We start from the raw sequence: 25,320 nt of genomic DNA, 5'->3' as shown, positions 1-25,320 counted from the left end.
GTGCCGGTATCTCTTGCAAATTTAAATGTCCCGTGTCACGGTCGATGTGACCAGGACATTTAAACTTGCAGGAGATATTAGCACCCCATATTGAGGCCTGTACCTCGGGAAGTAGGGGGTCCCTGGACCTGAAATGAATGCAGTTCAGCTTCGGAGACCTCCTGCTTCAAAACTGTCATTAAAATAAAAATAGAGCTTCATTACCTTAGTGCAGTGGATTTCATCTTTTTTTTCCCTAACCACAGTGCTCAGTTGCTGAGGCACCCCTACAACAGGACAGGGTCACAGAAAACACAGGACAGAGAGACTGTCACAGGAGACAGAGACAGACAGTCACAGGAGTCAGATGGTGCAGGGGAGTCACAGGAGTCATGTGGGGCAGGGGAGCCAGAGGGGGCAGTAGAGTCACAGGAGTCAGAGGGGCAGGGGAGCCAGAGGTGGGAGGGGAGCCAGAGGTGGGAGGAGAGTCAGAGGGAGAGGAGAGTCAGAGAGGGAGGAGAGTCAGAGGGGGGCAGGGGGGGCAGAGGGGGCAGGGGAGTCGTGGGAGCCAGAGGGGGCAGGGGAGTCGTGGGAGTCAGGGGGCTGTGGAGTCATGGGAGTCAGAGGGGGCACGGGGAGTCAGGGGGGGCACAGGGAGTCAGGGGGGGCACGGGGAGTCATGGGGGGGGGCACGGGGAGTCAGAGGGGGCACGGGGAGTAAGAGGGGGTATGAAGAGTCAGAGGGGGCATGGGGAGTCAGAGGGGGCATGGGGAGTCATGGGAGTCAGAGGGGGCACGGGGAGTCACAGAAGTGGGAGGGGGAAGGGCAGTCAGAGGGGGCAGGGGAGTCAGAGGGGGAGGAGAGGCAGAGGGGGCAGGGCAGTCAGAGGGGGAGGAGAGTCAGAGGGGGCAGGGGAATCAGGGGGCAGGGCAGTCAGAGGGGGCAGGGCAGTCAGGGGGTAGGTTAGTCAGAGGGGGCAGGGGAGTTACAGGAGTCAGATGGGGCAGGGGAATCAAGAGGTGGCAGGGGAGTCGGAGGGGGCAGGGGAGTCATGGGAATCAGAGGGGGCAGGGGAGTCAGAGGGGGCACGGGGAGTAAGAGGGGGTATGAAGAGTCAGAGGGGGCATGGGGAGTCAGAGGGGGCATGGGGAGTCATGGGAGTCAGAGGGGGCACGGGGAGTCACAGAAGTGGGAGGGGGAAGGGCAGTCAGAGGGGGCAGGGGAGTCAGAGGGGGAGGAGAGGCAGAGGGGGCAGGTCAGTCAGAGGGGGAGGAGAGTCAGAGGGGGCAGGGGAATCAGGGGGCAGGGCAGTCAGAGGGGGCAGGGCAGTCAGGGGGTAGGGGAGTCAGAGGGGGCAGGGGAGTTACAGGAGTCAGATGGGGCAGGGGAATCAAGAGGTGGCAGGGGAGTTGGAGGGGGCAGGGGAGTCATGGGAATCAGAGGGGGCAGGGGAGTCGGAGAGGGCAGGGGAGTCATGGGAATCAGAGGGGGCAGAGGAGTAATGGGAGCCAGAGGGGGCAGGGGAGTCGAGGGAGCCAGAGGGGGCACAGGGAATCAGAGGGGGCACAGGGAATCAGAGGGGGCACAGGGAATCAGGGGGGCACAGGGAGTCAGAGGGGACAGGGAAGTCACAGGAGTGGGAGGGGGCAGGGGAGTGGGAGGGGGCAGGGAGTCACGGAGTCAGAGGGGGCAGGGAGTAACAGGAGTCAGAGGGGCAGGGGAGTCACAGGAAACACACAACAGGACAGTCATAGAAAACACACCGACAGAGCAGAGACACTGCTGCTGGGAAATGCAGCCAATCAGGATAGAGGAAACTGCCCTGCTCTCTCCTTGATTTGGGAGAAGGGGAAATCCCACGGGCATCCTTTTAATCCTCTCAGGGAACCCCAGGGTGTTGCAGAACCCCGGTTGGGAAACACTGCCTTAGTGGATAACCGCTAAGGTAATAAAGGGCTTAACCCCACCCACAACCCTTTCCGAGAGGCTTAACCACCCACCCTGGGCAACTACAAGCTTCACCCACCCCCTCTACCACCAACAGCTATTTAACCCCTTAATTATCTTAGCGGTTAACCTGCACTGTAATTTTATTGTTATCACATACAGTAAGATTGAAGCAGGGGGACTGTAACAGGGACTTATCCCTTGTTAAGAGCAACCGCCTCTAAATCCAGCAGGGAGATGGTTAAATGCAGTCAGGCAATTAACCAGACTCCACCTGGCTAAATTAGAGCTCGAAGAAAAGGTCTCCTATTGGAAACAGGAGAGAGATTCCTTAGCTCACAATTGGGCTGACATAAGGAGAAGGAGGACTGACCAGAGTTTTTCCTGAGCATACAACTATGCTGACAGAGGCAAGACCAGACAGTTATTCCTGGGAGCAGTTGGACTGCAAAAGCCTACAGCTACAGTACAACAGAAACAGATGAGACTTTTATGTTGGACTGTTGAATGTATATATATATATATATATATATATATATATATATATATATATATATATGTAGCCCCGAGGAAAATTTGCACTTTCTGGCCCCCCTCCGCGAGTGCCGTGCGGTAGCGGGTGCCGCCGGAGGCTGCGACGGACCCGCCGGCACTTCGCGAGGGTGGGGGCCAGTGCAGGGAGCAGCGCTAGGTGTTGCGGCGCAGGCCGGTTGCCGGGGACGCGATCGGGCCGTCGCTAAGGCCGCGATCGCGTTGCCACCGGCCCGGCGGCTTGAGAAGAGGGCGCCGCCATTGCAGGGAGTCTCGCGCATGCGCAGTAGGCGGCAAGCACAAGGTAGGACCCCAGAGCTAGGGAGAGATCGCGCGAGAGCAGGACAGGGTAGAGAGAGCTTGAGGCGGCCATTAGGGGTTCGCGCATGCGCAGGGCAAGTTCGCACGCGGCCCCAATGCTTAGGCAGCCCCCTGGGAACTACAATTCCCAGGAGGCATAGGGAGACAGAGGTCAGGTGCTCCCTTGCAGCCAATAGGGCAGGAGGAAGCTCAGCCCGGGAAAAGAGATACATTTCCCGGGCTTTGCACAGGCAGTCAGGAAGAGGCAAAGGAAGGAGTAGGAAGGGTGTAGGGAGCGCGTGGCTCCTGCACCAGGTAAGGGTTCTCCTTAGGTCCCCAGGCAGGCCCCAATTCCCGGTAAGGGCAGGGGGTAACTGAAGAGGGACGGCCCTAGATAAGGAGGTCACCCTTAGGAGTGAAAGGTGCAGGTTTGGCAGTGCCACAGCGGGTAGAGCTGTGCGCACTGTCAAATAGGCACAGCGTGCGAGCAGTGGGTATTTGCTGCGGGTTCCAGTGGATGTTGTGTGTATCGTTCTGTGTGTTGTTGCTGCATGTGCTGGGAGCAGTGTGTGCAGCGTGTGTGAGTGTCTGCAGGCTGACGGTGAGAGCTGTGTGTCTGCTGCAGGCTATTAGGGGTAGCAAGTAGTTAGTAGTTACAGATAGGATTAAGGACGTGGGTAGCTAGGGGAGTGGGGCAGGTTATTACTCCGCAGGCCCTAGGAGTTTTCCCCAAGCCACCCCAGGTTGCGGTTCATCAGGGACAGGCCCTAGGTTAGGGTCCCTGTCACTTTAGGAGTAGTTAGGGATAGATAGGGATAGCGGCGGTTGCTGTTCCCGTGCGACGGTGGTGTTACCGAGAGACGGTTGAGTTCCCGTGAAGCGGTGGGACCCTCGTTGGGGGTTCCTGGAGAAGTACCTGGATAGGATCAGATGGATGCATCGCACGTCTGACCCTTTGAGAAGAGCGTTGCAGGCCCGAGCATCGGAGTGCTCAGAAGGTATTCTCATATAAGTGCACCAACAGGCCTAACAGATAATTTAGTGACTGCGCAGTCACCCACGACCTTCGTAGGAGTACGGGACATTGGGTGTGGGGGATCACAGGACACTGGGTGGGAACACCAGACATTGGGCCTGAGGTATACGGTTAAGGTGATGCGGATAGAGCACGATGTTATGTAATGTGTTATATGTGTGTTTAGTAAAGTGTTAGTATCATATATGTGTTGTTGTTGTATTTCTTACCCAGGGCTATCTTTCATAACGGGGATCCTGGGTAAGTGGAGGCGCTGCACCAGGTAAATGGTAAGGGTTTCCCCAGGCTCCCAGCTAGCGGAGGCTCAGATCTCCTGGAGCCACAGGTGTTATGCAGTTACCAGTAGTCCCTTAGAAGAGGTGTGCCGCAAGGAAAGGGACCGGTTAGACCACAGGGGCCAAGGTGAGATTGGGTGGGTCAGGCCGGTTCACAAAAAGGGCTACATATATATATATATATATATATATATATATATATATATATATATATATATATATATATATATATATTGATATATATGTTTGGGGTGGTAACCAGCTTAGCTAGCCACCCAGTTAGAAAGGGCTGGAGTAAAGGTTTAGTTTTTTCTCCAAAGTAGAGTAGGCCTTTATTTTGTTTCTTTTTGTATGTTTTGCCTTGTTAAAGGAACAGGCTCAATAAAGCCAGGATTTAATGTCACCCTAATCGGTCTCCATTAAGCGTACCTCTGCACACATCCCTTACAGGGACCCCCGAGTCAATCCTATGTAGTAAAAATAAATTATACTCCTTCATATGCACATCACGATTCTGATCTCGCTACCATTTAGGTGATGGGAAAAACAAATGTGAGTTTAAGGTGCGATGTGCATATCGAAGCTAACATGTTTGAGCTACAGTAAGGCTTGTCAGAGCCAGAGTGATAATACTAGCTAAAATGCCGTTTCCACACAATTTCGAAATGTTATCATAGCTTTGGAAAGTGCACTAAAGAGTTAAGTCACTTATCGAATCTACCTGAATAGGCCCCACAGCCTTTTTATTATCCTGTGAAGCAGGGGTTCTTATTTTTTTCTTTATCAGAGGAAAACTCCAGTGTCAAAAATGATAAAGAGTTTCACCACCATTACATAGCACTGTTAATTGATCGATAAACCCGAGTATTAAGATACTAGCAATTCATCTAAAATGCAGCTTCACAAAGGAACGGCTTTAGCAGTGATGAGAGCCCATGGTCTGCAGGAGAGAGTTGCCTGAAGTGAATTTGGAGGTGTTCTGTGGGATCCCCCAATAACACCTGTACTCGATGGACCATAAATTAGGAACCCCTGCTATAGGGATAAGCCGCAATGCTGAGAGCATATAGCAAAGGAAATAATACATAGTGTATAGATTTTCACAATTATCACCGCAAATGTGCATTGTTTTCTACTGACATTTTAAATGTGAATATACTGATAATTTAGATAACATGTATATATTGTTAGTGCTTTTTGATAATGAAGATTTTTTTCTGATGATTTAACAACGTTTACCGTACAGTGGACATGGTCCAGCTTGAGTGGGCCTTAAGGTGTCTTCTGGTGCCCGAATAGCACTGCTTAGTGAATATGGGCTCCAATTATTAAATGTGATTATGTTTTATTTATGCAGAAATAACTGAGTTAACTTTTAAAGTATACCCATATATTTTCTACAACTGATTAAGGGAATTCCCCAATAAAAAGTAACACAGACTGGTAAGTGCTTAATATTTAATAGATGAATTATAGACAATACAATAGCAACCTCATTTCAGCCATTATTATGTCATGTATTACATACTCTTTATAACAGGCCTGTTTACATAGCATTTTTCTCAAATTACATTTGCAGTAATTAGTGGTCTGTTGAAATCCATATTAATGACATGTAAGGCGTCGTATAGTGTTTACACTGCAGATATCATAATGCATGGTAAATGTTATGGACCATGTTAACTAAGTGGTGTTATGATATGTAAATATAGACTATAGACCCCTTTATTTTAGTCTCAACTTGGTTCATTAAGAAAATTCAACAGCTAAACCTGGGTTAAGAACATACAAAGGATGTACCGTATAGTTTAGTGGCTATACTGTACTGTTAGTCTGGAATACCCAAGATAGTAGTTTATTGTCTGGTATACACATTATTGATTCAATAGCACCACTCAACCATTTACTTCGTACTGTATACCCTGCATAATGCATTTTGAGAAAATCTTGGGAACATAACATTATTGTACTTTTCACTCTTTATGAAGCTCTAAAGAAAAATATATTTAATTTTATCATTATCAAACATATTGCCTTATATAGTTAGTTCACAAGCTCAAAAGAAGCACACTTTTGTGGCCTACATTAAACACGTCATAAACATGTCATCAAGCATCACAAATTCTAGAAATATAGAACACCCTTACATTTTTTTGCCAAGGTTTTGTAGCTCAAGAGAGACTCATGAAGTTACTGTAGCTTTCACTACTTTATCATGCCTGTTTTACAGGAAACATGAGTTCCTCCCAAGTGAATACCTTGTTGCTTTGCTAAATTACATCATGCCAGCCCTTTTACTTACTATTTTACACCGAGGCACAATGATATATCATTACAAACACAACAAGCCTATTGGCAAAATAAACTATAAATATTGACAGCCTTTGCATAAATGGGATACAAAAAGAAATTGCCCTCACAATGAAACGCACAAATACACTCAAAAAACAAAAAACAATGCTCTTTAGCATTTGATTTTGCAGTTACAGAAATACTGTCGCAACACTGCCAAGCCGTGATATAGTATTTATTAAGGCATTATTAAGCCGTTATTAATAAAGGATGAAACCAAACACTTAAGGGAAAGATTTGGCAGCACATCTTCCCCTGACGGATTGTGATTCACTTAGTTCCTCTGACATTTTTATTTATTTACTTATTGTTCAAGTCAGGTTTGGGTAATTGTGAGTGATTTTGTTGCAATATTCCTAAAACCAACTGGATGTAATGCCTTTTTGACGATTATTTTAATGCAATTGGCCCTTTCTTATTTTCAAACACAACAGGATCTTACATATCACAGCCTCCTGGATACAAAATGAGAGCAAAAAGTGGAGTAAGAAAATGTCACCAAATTTATTAAAGCAAAAAATCCTATGGTTTTCAGTTAAATTCCTTTCATTTGATATATCTTTTTACTTAACTTTTGCCTGCCTTTGTAGCCAGAAAAGAAGGATAGAAGATGGGGCATATGGATTTAAAAAAAAGAAATAATTTATTAAAGCATACACAACGTTTCGGCCTAATAGGTCTTTGTCAAGTGCAAAAAAGTGGCTCACTTTTTTGCACTTGACAAAGACTTATTAGGTCGAAACGTTGTGTATGCTTTAATAAATTATTTCTTTTTTTGAAATCCGTGTGCCCCATCTTCTATCCTTCTTGTATGTCGTGGATTGGACACAGCCGATCGTACATTGATGGGAGTACCGGTAACTGTATCAATCTCTTTATTATATTATGGTGTGCAGCATTTACTTCTTGTCATATCACTTTGTAGCTAGAAAACCTTAATACATAGTCCACACAGGGATGATATTTACCCAACTTGCATCTACCAGTAAATGATTGGCACATCTCCGGTTGGGCCGTCTCAAACGTGTGTTGTGTATTCATGTTGGATGATGACGCTGATATCTGTGTTGCCTCCGGGTTCATCCCTGGTGACATTAGATGCCTTTTCCTCTGACATGCTGGGCCGGAGAAGTTTGTAGGCAGCAGTTCGATACTTCTTCGAAATGAGATTGTAAAGGATCGGGTTGATTGAAGCACTCAGGTAGAAAAGCTGCATGGCGACCACATTGAAATACTGCGAGAAGTTTATCATTTCATAGTCCGTGTTCACAAAGATTATTCTTCCGATGTGGAATGGCAGCCAGCAGATTACGAAAGCCAGGACAACCACAGCTTAAAAACAAGGGAGTAAGCAAAAGGGTCAGGAGCTGGAATGGATTCTAAGAAAAGAGGCAGTGCGGTAAAACATCTCAGGGACACATTACTATTTTAGTCATATTTAATGGAGCATGCAACTATTACTTAACTGCAATTAGTTATATTTTGTAGGAGTTCACAGTGATCTATGTGGTCGTTATGGAAGCCCCAGGCCCTAAGCATTAAGGGGCATCTTGATCTAGTCAGCGATTTCCCCCCTCTCCACCACCCCCCTCCCTTTTTCTGTTTTCCCATACAGTAACATCATATTGGCATTATAATTTTTAAGCGAATACTAAGGGGGGACAGGTTGGTTGCCTGGCATAAGGGTCGGTGGTGTGGTTGCCGTGGTAAGAGCTCTTGGGTATTTGTGGGCATGAGAGTGTCAGTTAGACTTTTTTTTAATCCTTTTGCAGTTTTTTTTAAAGCGAATGGCCTCCCTCTGTTTTTTACTTTTATTGAAGTCTATGTTCAATTTGTAATGTTAGTCAATGATTTATTTATCATTCTAAACACACATTATATATATATATATATATATTGTGGTGCCATCGCTGTCCTCTAGGGGCTGAATCGGGCAGCTATTGGACTTTTTGCACCACAGAGAGTTAATTTAATCCTCCCTAGAGAAAAGCAGCAGCTGAAGCTAATCTGCCTACTCTGAATAATCAGGAACTGCTTTAAGAGTATGGAAGCTGCAAGGCACCGAGAGACAGTTTTCCCCAGAGAAGGGGGGAGACAGAGGAGCTCCCCAGCTAACAGATGCTGGCTAAAGAAGCGTGAGAGACACTGCTGAGAGAGCTGTGCTGAAGCAGTGACGGCTGGCTACAGAGGAACACAGGAGTTTCCCTGAGCTCCCGTGGGCTTGAATCCCAAAGAGAAGAAGGAAGGACGATAGACTGTGCTGAAGCAGGAACATTGCCAGATGGAATAAGATAAGCAAAGCCCATTCTATTGTGTACAAAGACTGTGCTGTTAACTTACTGCCTATGCCAGGGCATGTTTTGGGCTGACAACCGGCTTAGCTGGCAGCCCTGATAGTAAGGGCCCGAGAAGTCAGTTAGTTCCCTGAATAGGGATAGGATTTTATTTTATTTGGTTTTATTAAAGGGACGATGGGCCTATTAGTATTATTTATCCCTGTAAATAAACCCCAAGTATAGAGAAATACAGCGTTTCCTGCCTCATTTTGGACAAAAGAGACTGCAATGTGGTGTCGGCATCAAAAAAAAAAAAATATATATATATATATATACAGTGTTCGACAATCCTATACATTTACACGCCCGGGGCGGGTGGATTTAACCCCCGGGCGAGTAAATATTGGCCCAAGCAGAACACGTGCTTGTTTTTTTAAATTTCCCCCTGCTCGCGCTGAATTTTCCCTGCTCGCGCTGAAAAAATAAATAAATAAATAACTCCCCCTACCTGATTGCTGATTGGCGCGCGCTCCCAGGCTTTGTGGGTGCGCGGCCAGGCTCTATATGAGCCCGCCCCCAACGAACGGCCATTTTTTCTGGCCAGAGATCTGTTGGAGAGTACTAGAGTAAGTACTCTCCAATCCTCCATCCCCTCTGCTCCTTCCCTGCCTCCTGCAGTTCCCCCTTACTCCCCGCTTCCCCCCCCAATACCCGCGCGTGGCTGCAGATGGTAGCGAGGGTGTTCCGCCTTCTCTCCCCGGCCCCCGCTTATCCGCGCGGGGCGTAGGTGTCCCCCCCTTATTCCCCCCAGCTTCCCGCGCCACTTCCAGCTTTCCCCGGTCCCCGCGCGGGGCGGAGGTGTCCCCCCCTTATTCCCCCAGCTTCCCGCGCCACTTCCAGCTTTCCCCGGTCCCCGCGCGGGGCGGGTGATGGTAGTGGGGTGTTCCCCGCTTACCCCGGCTTCCCGCGATCCCCGCGGGCGGGTGATGGTAGTGGGGGGTGTCCCCGCTTACCCCGGCTTCCCGCGATACCAGCGCGGGACGGGTGATGGTAGTGGGTGTTTTCCCGGCTTCATGCGCCACTTCCCGCTTCCCAGATCCCCGCGTGGGGTGGGAGATGGTAGCGGGGGTGTTCCCCTCTTACCTCCTTGGTCTCCGCTTCCCCGCGGTCCCGTGGCTGTCCGCGCAGGGAGTGAGATGGTCGTGGGGGGGGCGGGCGAGCGGGGCAGTGGGGGTGGTGGTGCTCGGTCGCGCGGCCTTTCCTCTAAGATCTCTAAGATTTCCAGGTAAGATCTCAGGTGGGATTGCTGCTTTAGATATTGTGAAGCGGGGACGTCCAGACACTGGTTAAGGGGTTCAGGAAACTAGTCATTCACACCTGGCTTTTATTTCTAGATCGACATTTACACACACACACACACACACACACACACACACACACACACACACACACACACACACACACACACACACACACACACACGTAACAAGGACTAATTGTAGTATAATGTAATACAATAAAGACATTTATGTCAAAAACGAATGTTGTTCTGGCTAGGAATTTATTAAATGTATTTTATTTATATATTTTATTTTAAAGCGGGGTTGGGGGCGGGACTAGGGTTGGGGGTGGGACTAGGGGCGGGGTTGGGGGCGGGACTAGGTGGCGAGTAGATTTTTTGGTTGGGCAAGTAGATTTTTGGGTGATTTGTCGAACACTGTATATATATATATATATATATATATATATATATATATATATATATATATATATGTATGTAGATATGTGTAGCACTGCTTCCCCCCCCCCCCCCCTCACACACCCCCTCACACCCTCTGGGAGATGTTACTGCGGCTATTTATGTGGTATTGTGCTGGCATACCTATGAGGGTCAGGAGAGCTGAGATGTCCGCGTTGGTGTGGGGGCAGGGACAGAATTTTGATGTATTCCGTCTTCTCATGGTGAACAGCGCCTCCAGCTTCAGTGGGCTCCAGGAATCCCAGAGTAGTGCCCACCAAAGCACCAGTCCCACATACCCCTGCCCAATTACTGCAGACCCAGGCAAGGATATATAAAAACAAAGGGCTTTATTCAGAAGTCACTGCAGATGTTATACAGTGTATGCATGTAGATAGCAGAAGACTCCAGACGTCTGGATGTTGCAGGACCTCCAATAGTAGGGAGGCATCTGTCTAATTTAGATGGTCTCCCACACACTATGGGGCTGGGGGGGCATGCTCATCCCTGATGGGAGAGACTCACAGCCCTTCCAGTCTCTCCAACCTCCAGACCAGAACTCCTCCAGCCTCACTATCAATTTGGCAATTCCTCTCTGAGTTCTGGAAGGGGAGGGCCTAGTGTCTGTACCACTATTGGCTGTACACAAACACCAGGTCACCGCCTCTTCTATCACTCAGAATAGCATGAGGGGTTCAAAGGCCCCTTGGAATAGCTTGTCAAAGCCGGCAGCACTATCAGGACTTGCGTAACAAGTGCAGAGAGGCAACTGGGACCAGCCCTGTTACACTCTCCCCTGCGTGTAAATTTCCATGCCCTCACTGGAACAATTGATTGCACCATCCATCACTCTGGAGCCTGCAAAATAATGACAGGGTAGACATCAGATGGTACACATACTCACAATGCACATACACAGTAGAAACCTTACAATCCACTGTTAACAGCGATGGATATTACCCTCTTCCAACATGAAGAGTCTAGGGGAACTACTTGTAATACTTGAGATCCGGTTTTCGGATTGCCCGTCCCTCAAAATCCTTCACCCAAACATAATAAACTTTGGGCCCACCAGTGTCCTGGCGAACCTCTACTCTATCTTTGAAAATACTGGTCCCAGTAATCCATTCCCTCAAAATAGCACATATGCGAGACTCTGTCACAAATTCCTTGTAGCTGGTCTTAGCATGGAGATATTCTGTAACAGTTATCAGCCAATCATGCCTGTTGTCATCTATCTCCTGGAACACATGGGAAATCATAGCCATGAGATAACCTTTACCGGTTCTTAATGGCTCTATCTGCCCGGCACAATCATATGTTTTTCTGGCCAGCTCCTTGGCCAGGTAGTACCCAAATCCCTAGGTCATTGGGACCCACCTCTTGATATAATATAGAGGGGCCCTTAGGTATTCGGACGCCAAGGCTAATTTCTCCCGGCCTCTTACAGTATGCAGAGCCTCGGCCTCATCCTCAGGAGAGATTTGCCTTCCTCCCAACAATAATCAACTGTAGGACCGTTGACCGTTGACCAATACAAACCTTGTCCTGTCCTGTTCATAAATGGACAAATAGAGGAATAAACCTCCAAAAAACGATGCTCCGTCAATACCAATAAAAAACCATATAATGACATATAGTAAATCTTCTTAACTTTCGTTGGTATATAAAAGCATGAAACCCCTGTGTCCCACACTTAACGGATCAGCTGGCAGGTACTCACAAAATGTTCTCCATGTCTGCCAAATGTTGCTGATAGCTGAGAAAAGCCCCGATCCAACACTGTAACGGCGTGCTCCAGCCGGTAAATGAAATCAATAGAAAAAATACTGTGAAGAAGGCGGTCACTGCTCACCGATCAGAAGGAACCAAGCGCAAATAAAAATAAGTAATTTATTCATCCAAGAAATAAACATACACGGAGCCAGGAACTCTGACGCGTTTCGTCCTTGCAAAAGGACTTTATCAAAGAGTACTCTTTGATAAAGTGCTTTTGCAAAGACGAAACGAGTCAGAGTTCCTGGCTCCGTGTATGTTTATTTTTTGGTTGAATAAATAACTTATTTTTATTTGCACTTGGTTTCTTCTTCTGATCGGTGAGCAGTGACCACCTTCTTCACAGTATTTTTTCTATTGTCCTGTTCATAGTAGGGACATAACCACACAACATGGGGTCCCATCACTTGAGGGGTTTCCCGGACAAAGGTTCAGATATATGAGGTGGAACACCCTTGAGATGACACATCAGATGTACTGGACTGCTGGGATTGTGACCGGGTTTACTCTCTAAAAGACTGAAAAGATCCCCTAGATGTAGATCTTTTTACACAGCAAGCTACAGGAATGTCACCCTCCGAATCCTCAGAGGGACTATCCAGGGGACACATCATCCTCAGGGAAGCGTGACAGGACAAATGCAACAGGAGGGGAAGTGATAGCAGTGGTATGGGCAGGGGCAGAACTGGGCAGGGCCGGTGGTGGGGACCTAACCAAGTCCATGGCCTGTCCATATAAAGCCGGCTTACTACGGCCTCGTAGAAACACTGGCAAGGTAGTGTCAAGGACTCGGTGACCCTTTACGTAGCACTGGGCCACATAGCACGGTGCGTCCCTTGATAAGAGTCCCGGCCTCGCCACCGTTGGAGCCGGAGGCGGCTCAGGAACTTCCGGGGACTCAGCGGATGCCATCTTGGTGATGTCAGAAGGCAGTGACCATCTCGCGAAAGCGCCCGGCTGGCTCGAGTTTCGGCGGCAGTGATGACGTCACATCTGGCTGGACCGGAAATACGTCACCCCGCAACACACCAAACAGGGCCCGTCTGGCTGCTCCGCGTCTGGGTAGACTGCAACAGGATCCTGTTGGAGGTAAGCAGCAGGAGTCTCACCCATCCGCAGGTAAGGGACGCCATCTGGTTCCACAGGTGGCAAGGTCTTTATCGTGACGTCATCCTCCGCAGGTGCAGGACGTCTCCAGAGCTGTGGTGTCACCACAGCCTTCCTGATGGACGACTCCGACCTGGATCGCTGCCGCAGAACACCGGTAAGAGATGATCTTCTCTCCACAGGTTCAGCATGGCATTTGTCATCTTCTTTGGATCTGGATGGGGAGACCTCCGCCAGGACATGATGTTGTGGCTATTCGCTCGCCGGGCGACCAAGTGTATGGAGCTTGCCTGTTCCTGGTCAGCCTGGGGAACCGCACGCAACACACTGTGGCGGTCCACTCACCCACAGGATCCACCTCTGACAGCATCTTGGAAGGGCTGGAACAAGACACCGATACTCTGGCACCTCTTGTGATAGGATGCAGGGCACCCAGGCCTATGGCATCCTCCACAGCCTGGGGGTCGGATACAGCTACAGGTGGCACCGGACCACTTGGGCATCCGGGCACAATGGTCAGTGCACATAAGCCCATGATAGCTTCGGCAGTAGGTGGATGCACGGCAGGATCCACACCATCCGGTGCACCCACACCGAAGATAGAGGTGCTCCGTGCAGAATTCTCAGAGCTAGCAGGCTGCATGTAGAAGGTGCCACAGTGCTGGCACCGCGCTTGAAGGCTAGGATCGCCTCCAGGTTGCCGACAGCATGGGCATCTCAAATGTGTCTTGCCCTGGAAGCGCTCTACTAGGAAACCGCCAGGGAGGTTGTAGTTGTTGGCTTCCATAGTTTCCAGGTCTAAGTGAACAGACATGAGGTAGTGGATAGAGATTGTGCAAAGATTTCTTCTTTCCAGCTAAGCTCAGTGGAACTGAGTTAGGTGCAACAATACAGGGACTCCTCCCAGAGTAGAGGAAGGCTCCCATTGGCTGGTAATCGTGCTGGCCCCTCACCTGGGTGGAATTAAGGAAGGGCGGTGCTGAGGAGTGTCAGGAATCGGCGTTCTCCTCACTTCCCACACGGAGCACTCCCTCTCCGCAGGGAGCCCCTGGACACACAAAACAATCCTGCCTTACCGGCCTCCACGGCTCCTCGCCCATGCCGCCGTCGCGGGATCACTCCCCTTGGCGATTCCTCTGCTCAGCGCCGGGCGCGCCCACGCCCTCTTGCACGCACACCTACACGCACGTCAGCCCCAGACGTTATGTGCATGCATTCCCAGCTTACAGAGCACACGCCTAACAGAGCACTTTTAACCACTGCTCCTGCAGTGAGGCGTCGCCCCCAAGCATCACACAGTTCCATGCAAATCAAGGATTACACTCAGCTGGGCTGTAACACCTCCCTCCTATCAGGGAAGACTCCTTGCAGTCCTCCAGGCCTGCCCCCTTTTCCCATTGGCCTGCCCAGCTTTATTATGCCTGTGTTTCCCATCACTCGTCGCTCGACATAGTCTCTGTATGGAAGCATTTGACTACTCTCTCAGTGACTCCTCAGGTATAGACGCGGATTGGACGACTACCCCCTCTGGCTCTCGACTTCAGCTCTACTTGGACTTCGTAACTTCTGGCATCCCTGTAACACGGCTTATACCTTCGATCATCCGCAACTCTCCTATCCCTGATCCTGGCAACGGCAATAACTACTCCTCCTCTACTACCGGTACCGGCAAGTATTGTCTTCATTACTATACCTGGCCTGGCAACACTAATACCACACTCTGGACGCGCTCCCTTTGCTGCGGGTGCATGTATCCCTACGTCCCACCTCAGCACAGGGGACGGGTCTGGTCTGCGGGCAGCACCGGCGTAACATTATGTCGAGCCCACAAGATGGAGACCAGACCGAACTTCAACAGTCTCTCTCTAATCTGCTTCAGCATAACCAGGCCATGGAGGATCAAATTGTGACACTTACACGCCAGGTCGCAGTACTCTCAGACAGGGTACCGACGCGACCCCGCCAGATGTAAGCCCTCACTCCGCAAGCGCAGTTAGCAGCTCAGATGTAAGCATTCCTCCCCCCAAGCCTTATGCAGGTGAACCGCAAGATTGTAGGGGTTTCCTAAACCAGTGTGAGGTGCAGTTTGAAATGGCTCCCCATCTCTACAATACTGATCGCAAGAAGGTAGCCTACATTTATAACCTCCTCACTGGCAGCGCCCTGGCTTGGGCTTCCCCGGTTTGGGAGCGACGTTCTGACCTTACCCAAGATTACCCGGCATTTAAAGCCGAGTTTCAACAAGTATTCGATTCTTCCGCTCGTCGGGAGATGGCATCTGTTTCTCTCCTCCAGATCACTCAGGGACGGCGAATGGTGACGCAGTATGCTGTGGAATTCCGGACTCTAGCAGCCGAGACTAACTGGGGATAAGAGGCTATCGTCTCCGTGTTCTGGCAAGGCCTGGTAGATCCCATCAAGGATGAACTCTCTCGCCAATCCAGGCCGGATCAATTGGAGGTCCTCATTGATTTGGCTGTCCAAGTGGATCAACGTATCCAGGTACGCCGCTCAGAGCGTCAGCGCACTCGCGTCCATAACTTTCAAGTTCTGTTCTCCAGTACTCCCAGCAACACTCCTGCACTGGAGTTGCCAGAGCCAATGCAATTGGGGGTACAACGCATCCGCACACCGATACGGCAGTTCCGCCACGCCGGGGGATTGTGTTTCTACTGCGGATCTATGGAACATCTGGTTCGGGAGTGTCCACTGCGTCCGGGACGGAAACACCCAGTGAGTACAGAGGGGCTCTCTCTGGGTGTAATGTCTCCACATCCCCTTTCTAAAGGTGAACTCCCTAAGAAACTTACATTTCCAGTCTCCCTTTCAGGCGATAAGTTCAAGACTTCTACCGCCGCTTTCATTGACTCAGGAGCTGGAGGAAACTTTGTGGATCTTGAATTCGCCAGGTTAAACCGCATACCACTCGTGAGAAAGAAGGTTCCCATCGCACTCGTCGGTATCGATGGACGTCCTCTTACCCCGGCCCACATCTCCTTAGAGACGGCTCCCTTGCTTCTGTCCTCACATCTGCACAAGGAGATCTTAGTTCTCGATGCCATTCACGCTCCTGGGATACCCATCACCCTTGGTCTTCCTTGGCTACAGCTTAACAATCCTCTCATTGACTGGACTTCCTCTGCCCCCATTTCCTGGAGGCCGAGGTCAGGCGAGACTCATCAACTGCTGGCCAATACCTCTGTTCCCGAAGTTATTCTACCTTCCGTTTACCATCAATTCCGGGACGTTTTCAATAAGGTACAGTCAGACCTCTTGCCGCCACACAGGACTTACGATTGTCCGATCGATCTAGTTCCAGGTTACTCCCTACCCAAGTCCAAGACCTACCCCTTGTCGTTACCAGAATCTCACGCTATGGATGAATATATCCAGGAGAATCTCAAGAAAGGCTGTATTCGTCACTCCAATTCCCCAGCAGGGGCTGGGTTTTTCTTCGTCAAGAAAAAGGACGGGTCGTTGAGGCCTTGCATCGACTACAGGGGTTTAAACCACATCACTATTAAGAATCGTTACCCCCTTCCCCTTATTACCGAACTGTTCGATAAATTACAGGGGGCCAAGATTTTTTTCAAGTTGGATCTACGTGGTGCCTATAACCTTGTGCGCATCAGGAAGGGGGATGAATGGAAGACGGCCTTCAACACGCGTAGTGGACACTACGAATATCTAGTAATGCCTTTCGGCTTATGTAATGCTCCCGCTGTCTTCCAGGATTTCATCAACAACGTCTTTCGTAAGGTACTCAATATTTTTGTTATTGTATACTTGGATGATATCCTGATTTTTTCCAAAGATCTCCAGGACCATATACGCCACACCTCATACGTCCTTTCCCGTCTCCGTGAACACCATTTGTACGCCAAACTGGAGAAGTGTACCTTTCATACGACCTCTACTCCGTTCCTGGGGTATATCATTTCCGATGAGGGGTTTATGATGGACTCCGGTAAACTTCAAGCAGTCACTGAATGGCCAAGACCCAACTCTCTCAAGGCCATACAATGTTTTTTAGGGTTCGCTAATTACTATCGTAAGTTTATACGGAGTTTTTCCACCATTGTTTGCACCCCTCACTGCGCTCACCAAAAAAGAAGCTGATCCTTCTGCTTGGTCACCCGAGGCCATCTCCGCCTTCGAGACACTCAAGGAAGCCTTTATATCCGCACCTATTCTCCGTCATCCCAACATCGAACTTCCCTTCGTCCTGGAGGTCGACGCTTCTGATTGCGGCGCTGGTGCCGTTCTTTCCCAGAGACCCACGCCCCAAGATAAGTTACATCCCTGTGCATATTTTTCCAAGAAATTCTCGTCTGCCGAGAGGAACTATGACGTGGGTAACAGGGAACTTCTGGCCGTGAAGATGGCTCTTCAAGAGTGGAGACACCTGCTGGAGGGGTCAAAAGAGCCGTTTACTATTCTCACGGACCACAAGAACCTTCTTTACATAGAGAACGCTCGACGCCTTGGTCCACGACAGGCTCGTTGGGCTCTTTTTTTTCCTCGATTCGATTTTCACCTGTCCTATATTCCCGGGACCAAGAACGTAAAGGCAGACGCACTCTCCCGTATACATTCTTCTGAAGAGAGGCCAGAGGAATCGTTGGAGACTATCCTTCCAAATGAAAGGATTCTCGCCACGACTACTTTCAAGAATCTTGACAAGATTTTGCACTCCAAGAGACGCATTCCCAAGGACTTGGTCGTTCCCAACAACAAACTCTTTGTACCATCCAAATTTGTTCCAGAGGTCCGGTCTTGGGGTCATTCCTCTAAATCTGCAGGTCATCCAGGTTTTAAGAAGACTACTGATCTCATTCGTTGGAATTTCTGGTGGCCAAGGATGTCTCAAGATATTCTGGAGTTTACCCGCGCATGCCCCACGTGCGCTCAAAGCAAGACTCTCCATCAAAAGCCTCAGGGTTTTCTGTTACCCCTTCCAGTTCCCGACCGCCCCTGGTCCCACATTTCTATGGACTTCATCGTGGAGTTGCCCAGGTCCAGAGGAATGAACACTATCTTGGTGGTCGTGGACAGGTTCTCGAAGATGTCCCATTTCATTCCACTTAAAGGATTACCCACCTCCCCCGCCCTTGCTGATATCTTTACGGAGCAGATTTTTCGGATTTATGGGATCCCTTCGTCCATTGTTTCTGACAGAGGTTCTCAGTTCGTATCCAAATTTTGGAGAGCTTTCACGAAGAGATTGGGCATCTCTTCTTCCTTCTCTTCCGCCTATCATCCTCAGTCCAATGGACAAACGGAGAGAATCAATCAATCCCTGGAGAATTACCTGAGATGTTTTATATCCGATTTCCAGGATGATTGGGCTCAACTCCTCTCTTGGGCAGAGTATGCCGTCAATTCTGCAAAAAACGAGTCCACCCGGGAGTCACCCTTCTTTATAAATTACGGGTTCCACCCTCCCTGTCTTCCCATCCTCAACATTCCTTCTGGAGTACCAGCCGTAGATGAACGCATTTCTTCCCTCCAAACCGCATGGTCCAGGATTCAGTCTACCCTTCTCAACTCCTCCCGCAGATCGAAACTACAGGCCGATCGTCGTCGTCGTCGTTCGGCGCCCAGTTACAAACCAGGGGATTTGGTATGGCTCTCCTCTAGGAATATCCACCTCAAGGTACCATCTCCTAAACTGGCACCTAAGTTCCTGGGACCCTTCCCTATTTGTGAACAAATCAATCCTGTGGCATTCCGGCTCCAACTACCACCCAGTATGAAGATTCCCAATGTCTTTCATGTGTCCCTCTTAAAACCATTCATCTCCAGTCACTTCTTTCTGGATCAGACTCGTAAACCGGATCCCATTACTGTACAAAATAACGAGGAATACGAAGTTCACTCTCTTTTGAATTCTCGCCTATCCAGGGGTCAGCTCCAGTTCTTGGTGCAGTGGAAGGGCTTTGGCCCTGAAGAGAGATCCTGGGTACCTTCAAAGGACATTCATGCCCCGGCCCTTCTTAAGTCCTTCAGGAAAAAGTTTCCAGAGAAACCGTTCTTGGACCGTCCTGAGGCCGTTCCTGAAGAGGGGGGTACTGTCAGGAATCGGCGTTCTCCTCGCTTCCCACACGGAGCACTCCCTCTCCGCAGGGAGCCCCTGGACACACAAAACAATCCTGCCTTACCGGCCTCCACGGCTCCTCGCCCCTGCCACCGTCGCGGGATCACTCCCCTCGGCGATTCCTCTGCTCAGCGCCAGGCACGCCCACGCCCTCCTGCACGCACACCTACACGCACGCCAGCCCCAGACGTTATGTGCATGCATTCCCAGCTTACAGAGCACACGCCTAACAGAGCACTTTTAACCACTGCTCCTGCAGTGAGGCGTCGCCCCCAAGCATCACACAGTTCCATGCAAATCAAGGATTACACTCAGCTGGGCTGTAACACCTCCCTCCTATCAGGGAAGACTCCTTGCAGTCCTCCAGGCCTGCCCCCTTTTCCCATTGGCCTGTCCAGCTTTATTATGCCTGTGCTTCCCATCACTCGTCGCTCGACATAGTCTCTGTATGGAAGCATTTGACTACTCTCTCAGTGACTCCTCAGGTATAGACGCGGATTGGACGACTACCCCCTCTGGCTCTCGACTTCAGCTCTACTTGGACTTCGTAACTTCTGGCATCCCTGTAACACGGCTTATACCTTCGATCATCCGCAACTCTCCTATCCCTGATCCTGGCAACGGCAATAACTACTCCTCCTCTAGTACCGGTACCGGCAAGTATTGTCTTCATTACTATACCTGGCCTGGCAACACTAACACCACACTCCGGACGCGCTCCCTTTGCTGCGGGTGCGTGTATCCCTACGTCCCACCTCAGCACAGGGGACGGGTCTAGTCTGCGGGCAGCACCGGCGTAACAAGGAGGTGGTGACATGGCTCTGGCTGAGCCAGTCACTTTGAGGGGTGGTGCCCAAGCTTGGTGCTGAAAGCTTGCAACAGGATTTACAAACTTTTGCAAGTTGTGAACTGCAGCCAATGTGGTCCCGTTTTCGTCGCGGGAGCGCAATTTTAGAACGGTAGAACAGACGAATATGTGGTGTCCACCATCTTAGAACTCAGCACTTAGAACAGATATGTGAATGATGATGGGGTACACTCTCCCAGAATACATTTCCCACTGTGAGCCCACAGAACAATGATCTTGAGATGAATGGCGGGGTTCACGCTCCCAGTGTCAGCTAGATCTTGGTGCTACTCCCCAAGGGCACTTGGCTGATAGGCAGTGCTCAAGGTCAGTCTTCCTCATGGGTTTTAATATGGAGGTTCAATTTTGATCTACCTCTTGGCCTAGAGGCAAGAGATTTTGTGTTGGATTGGAAAAGGTCCTGGGTTTTTAGCTATGATTATAAGTGTAAGCTAAGTAAATAAATAATGATGTGGCCTTTTTCACCACTTCACTTGTCTGTGTTTTTATTTTATGGTTAATATAGTTTTGAGGTGAGCGGGGTGGAGAGAGGGAAAGTAGATGTCCCTGGGTCATGCAAGGACCTCAGGTTATACCTCTTCAAACACTGGACTCTCTCATGGTTATTTCCTAACCATAACTTTATATTCTTCATCTGTTTAATCTGTCACGCTATTTACTCCCTCTTCACTTTTTCTCTCCACATAGACATGATCTAGCCTGATAATCCTACAATTTTTTCTTAGAACTTTTTCACCTGGTTCCTCTTGGTTCTCTCCTACAACACCCATGCCCTATTTGTTAGAAACATAGAAGATTGCTCCTGCATCTGTGGCTCCCACAAATATGCCCATTACTATGGCTCTCAGTAGAGCAGTTAATATAAAGCCATACACAGTACAATGGACACAATGGAGTTAGCATGAAGGCAACATGGAAGCAGTGGAAAAAATTCAGATTCCATCTTGTGTAGCTAGACTCCATTTTGTTTTGTATAATCCATTTTGTGTATAATTTGGCAGTTTAATATAGGATGTCGTGAATTCTGCTGAAGCAGTATAATATGACAATTAAAATGGAACTGAAACACCTGTATACAAACCAGGATAGTCTATTTTCAAGTTAAACAACACAGAGAACCCCATGAAGCTCATTTTCAAGTTTTGCCCGTGACGCTATATCCAATCAAACTAATTTGAATGGAGAAGTGACTAGTTCTAATAACTCTCCACAAAAAAGTTTCCACAAAAAAGTTTCAAAAAGAAATCCACATTTTACCCTAAATTCTCACAAGGACATCTGGTCAGTTCATTTGTAGAGATGGTCACTATGGATCTAGAAAAATCAAGTCGGACATACAAAATCAGACACGATAATTTTAATATTCAGGAAAAAGAAACATTACAAGGATTGGAGAATAATGACTCTATAGTCATTAAATCTGCAGATAAGGGGGGAGGTATAGTGTTGATGGACAAGTGTTACTATATGCAGGAGTCCATGAGAGTATTAGAAGATACAGCCACATACCTCCCCCTTATAAATGACCCCTTGGAACAATTCAAGGTAGAATTCAAAAATATGCTTACTACTGGTTTGAATAGTGGGGCTATCACCCAAGAAGAGATGGATTATTTATATATTCAATTTCCGCGCACCCCTTTATTTTATTTCATACCTAAAATTCACAAGCACTTAACTTCACCTCCGGGGAGACCTATTATTTCAGTAATATCATCTTTATCATCTAATTTATCTCAATTTATCGATCACCACCTCCAGCCGATTGTCACTTGTGTTAAATCCTATTTGCGAGACACGACTCATATATTGCAAATCCTGAGAGGGTTGGAATGGCAGCCCGGTTATATACTGGTAACAGCAGATGTAACATCTTTATATACTGTAATTAATCATGAGCTGGGCTGCAGAGCAGTGTCTCGCAGGTTGGAAACAGAATGCAATCTTTCACTAGCTAAAAATATTTTTTTGGTGGATAGTATTCGTTTTATTTTAACACATAATTATTTCACATTTAATTCACATTATTTTATTCAAGTATGCGGCACTGCTATGGGCACCAGGTTTGCCCCAAGTTATGCAAACTTATTTATGGACAGTTGGGAAGAAGATTACATCTGGAACAACTGTCCCCTTGGGGCAAACCTGGTGCTCTGGAAGTGCTACATCGATGATGTGGTGTTTGTCTGGTCAGGCAGTCAGGCTTCGCTTGACACTTTTTTCACATATTTGAATTGTAACGATAGAAATTTAAAATTCACATGTCATCACATTATAGATCACATACATTTTTTAGACCTTCATATATATGTAAATAACAATACACTTCATACGAAAACATTCTTTAACCCACTACAAGCCAATAACTACCTAGGGGCAGACAGTCAACATAACCCTCAATGGCTAAGGAATATTCCAAAGGGTCAACTGGTGCGTCTTAAACGTAACTGCGCCGATAAGGAGATATTCGAAGTTCAGGCTAAAGAGTTAAAATGCAAATTTATTGAGAGAAAGTATTCTGAGAATCTCTTAGATGAAGCTCTAAAACAGGTCAACAGTATAGAAAGGGACACATTACTTGAATATAAGAAAGAAGACAAGGTGAACAAGTACAATCATACAGTTTTGTTTATTACTCAATTTAACGAGATGGCACCTAAAATAAGACAGATTATAAATAAATATTGGCCAATTCTACTTAGAGATAACACATTGGCTGAAATTCTTCCCCTCAAACCAAATATTATATTAACTAAGGCCATTAATTTAAAATCAAAATTGGCCCTAAGCTGCCCATTGAATCATCTTAGGCAGAAACAGGTTGGGAGTAATAAAGGCTTTTTTACATGTGCTAAATGTGTAGCATGCTCGTACAGCTGCAATGCTAAATCATTCAAATCCAATGTAACCCAAAATCTTATCCGATTAAGTCATTCATTAATTGTCATTCAATGTTCGTTATATACTTGCTTCAATGCCCTTGTGGCTTGCAGTATATAGGCAGAACAGGGAGAACATTTCAGAGGAGAATACATGAGCACATATATAACATCAGGAAGGGATTGGTCACTCATAGTGTCTCGCATCATTTTCTCATGTGTCATAATAAAAATCCTACAGGATTGCTATGCCAAGCAATTGAGGTTGTTCGGGCCAATTGGAGAGGTGGCAACAGATTAGAACAGACCAGTATGCGAGAGGCATACTGGATTTATGAACTTAAGACACTTTCTCCAATAGTCCTGAATATAGACTTCGACTTGGGGGCTTTTTTGTAAATGAGGAGAACTTGATATATACTGTGACCGAACTGAGTTCTCGTCTCCGTCCAAAAAATTTTGTTTGTTTTTTTGTTTCCTGTTAATTGTATTTTGTATTGTTTTTAACTGTTTATGTGTATTGTTAGGCTGTTGAAATGTTGTTAGAATCGATCAATGTATCAATCGTGGTAATTGCTGTGTTAATTTTTTACTCGTGAGTAGCCAATCAGATTCACTGCAAAGATATATATACCACGAACTATCAACATTATTATTATCCCCTGAGGAAGTGTGCACAAGCGCACGAAACGCGTAGGGAAGTCGAGCGCTTTTTTCGACGGAGTGACGAGAGTGACGCGGAAGACGCGAGTCGGAGAGGGAAGGAGTACTCAACCACAAGGTCCGCCTCCCAGTGACGGAGCATCCGCCCCAGAGACGCGGGGAACTACAGGAGAGTTTACAAAAAACGCTCCATAGTGTGACCAGAAGGAGAAACTGTTCCATTTCACGACCGACTTTCATTGCCTGCTTATTTCTGAAATCTCATGAGTAGGGTCCCGGTTTTACACCATACGGACCGGCGGTCTCTCATCCGCATAACTACCATTTATGTTGTTTTATCTTTTATTAAATTAGCTTTTAGCAATTTCAGCCTTGCTATTGTTTGTCCTGTTTGTTGGGTAGTGTCTTGGTCTGTATTGTCTGCCTTAAATGTTTTGTTTGTATTGGCATGCATGTCAGTTTTAGAGTGACATGTGTTGGCATATTGCACTATAATTCTCTTTGTGTTTTTTTCACATATCACTTGAACGCACGGCGGAAGCCACATCAGACCATCTTGTATTCAAAGATCTGAAAGGTCTAATCATTGGGACACTTTCCTTCACCAATTGGACTTCCATAATCACAAATTGGACTTGTAAGGCGCCGGTTTTTCTTTTTGTTTATAACCTGTTATCTGATTTGTACTAATCAGTCATATAGAGCTTAGCCCACCAGTAGGGGGTATTCCTATAGACAGTGTTCGACAATGCTATACATTTACACGCCCGTGGAGAGTGGATTTAACCTCCGGGCAAGTAAATATTGGCCCAAGCAGCACACGTGTGTGTTTTTTTAAATTTCCCTGCTCGCGCTGAAATTTTCCCTGCTGGCGCTGAAAAAAAAAAAAAAAAACTCTCCCTACCTGACAGCTGATTGGCACGTGCTCCCAGGCTTTGTGGGCGCGCGGCCAGGCTCTATATGAGCCCGCCCCCAAAGAGCGGCCATTCTTTTGCCTGGAGCTCTGTTGGACGGTAAGTACTCTCCAATCTCTCCATGCTGCGGCCCTTCTGCTCCTTCCCTGCCTCCTGCAAGACAACCTGCGATCCCCCGGGTCCCCACTCCCCACAGTGGCCCTCTGCTCCTGCCCTCTGCGCCTCCGCATTAGCTCTGCTGTCCCCTGCTCCTGTCCCCTGCTCCTGTCCCCTGCTCCTGTCCCCTGCTCCTTTCCCCTTCCCCTGCTCCTGTCCCCTTCCCCTCCCCTTGATCCACCGATCACTGCCCGGGGCGGGAGGTCCCCACTGCTGCAGCACGGTTGGCGTACGCGGGGGGCCCTCGCCACGTGCCTCCCTCCCGCCCGTCTTCCCAAAACTTAAAATATGCCCGCCAGCTAGCTTCATGACGGCGCAGCCGCCGCATGAGGTGGGGGGGGGGGAGGAATGTCGGCCTGCCCCACCCACGAGCTTCATGCCACCGCTTGCTGGGGGGAAGAAGCAGCCTGCAAAGCTGCTTGGCC

At 48.2% G+C, this 25,320-nt stretch overlaps 1 protein-coding gene across 1 annotated transcript in view; it reads right to left on the bottom strand.

Moving 5' to 3' along the window:
• Positions 1 to 7,301: 7,301 nt before the first annotated feature.
• MLNR (motilin receptor) overlaps positions 7,302 to 25,320 on the bottom strand; it is a 38,254-nt gene continuing 20,235 nt past the window's right edge. The window contains exon 2 of the mRNA XM_075593179.1: positions 7,302 to 7,753. Within this exon, the coding sequence (XP_075449294.1) occupies positions 7,440 to 7,753 (314 nt within the window). The 3' untranslated portion in view covers positions 7,302 to 7,439. The remainder of the gene's footprint in view (positions 7,754 to 25,320) is intronic.

The sequence above is a fragment of the Ascaphus truei genome, chromosome 3 (genome assembly GCF_040206685.1).
Source record: "Ascaphus truei isolate aAscTru1 chromosome 3, aAscTru1.hap1, whole genome shotgun sequence".
Taxonomy (NCBI): Eukaryota; Metazoa; Chordata; class Amphibia; order Anura; family Ascaphidae; genus Ascaphus; species Ascaphus truei.
The sequence above is the reverse complement of the archived record's forward strand: the minus strand, read 5'-3'. Positions and strand labels throughout refer to the sequence as shown.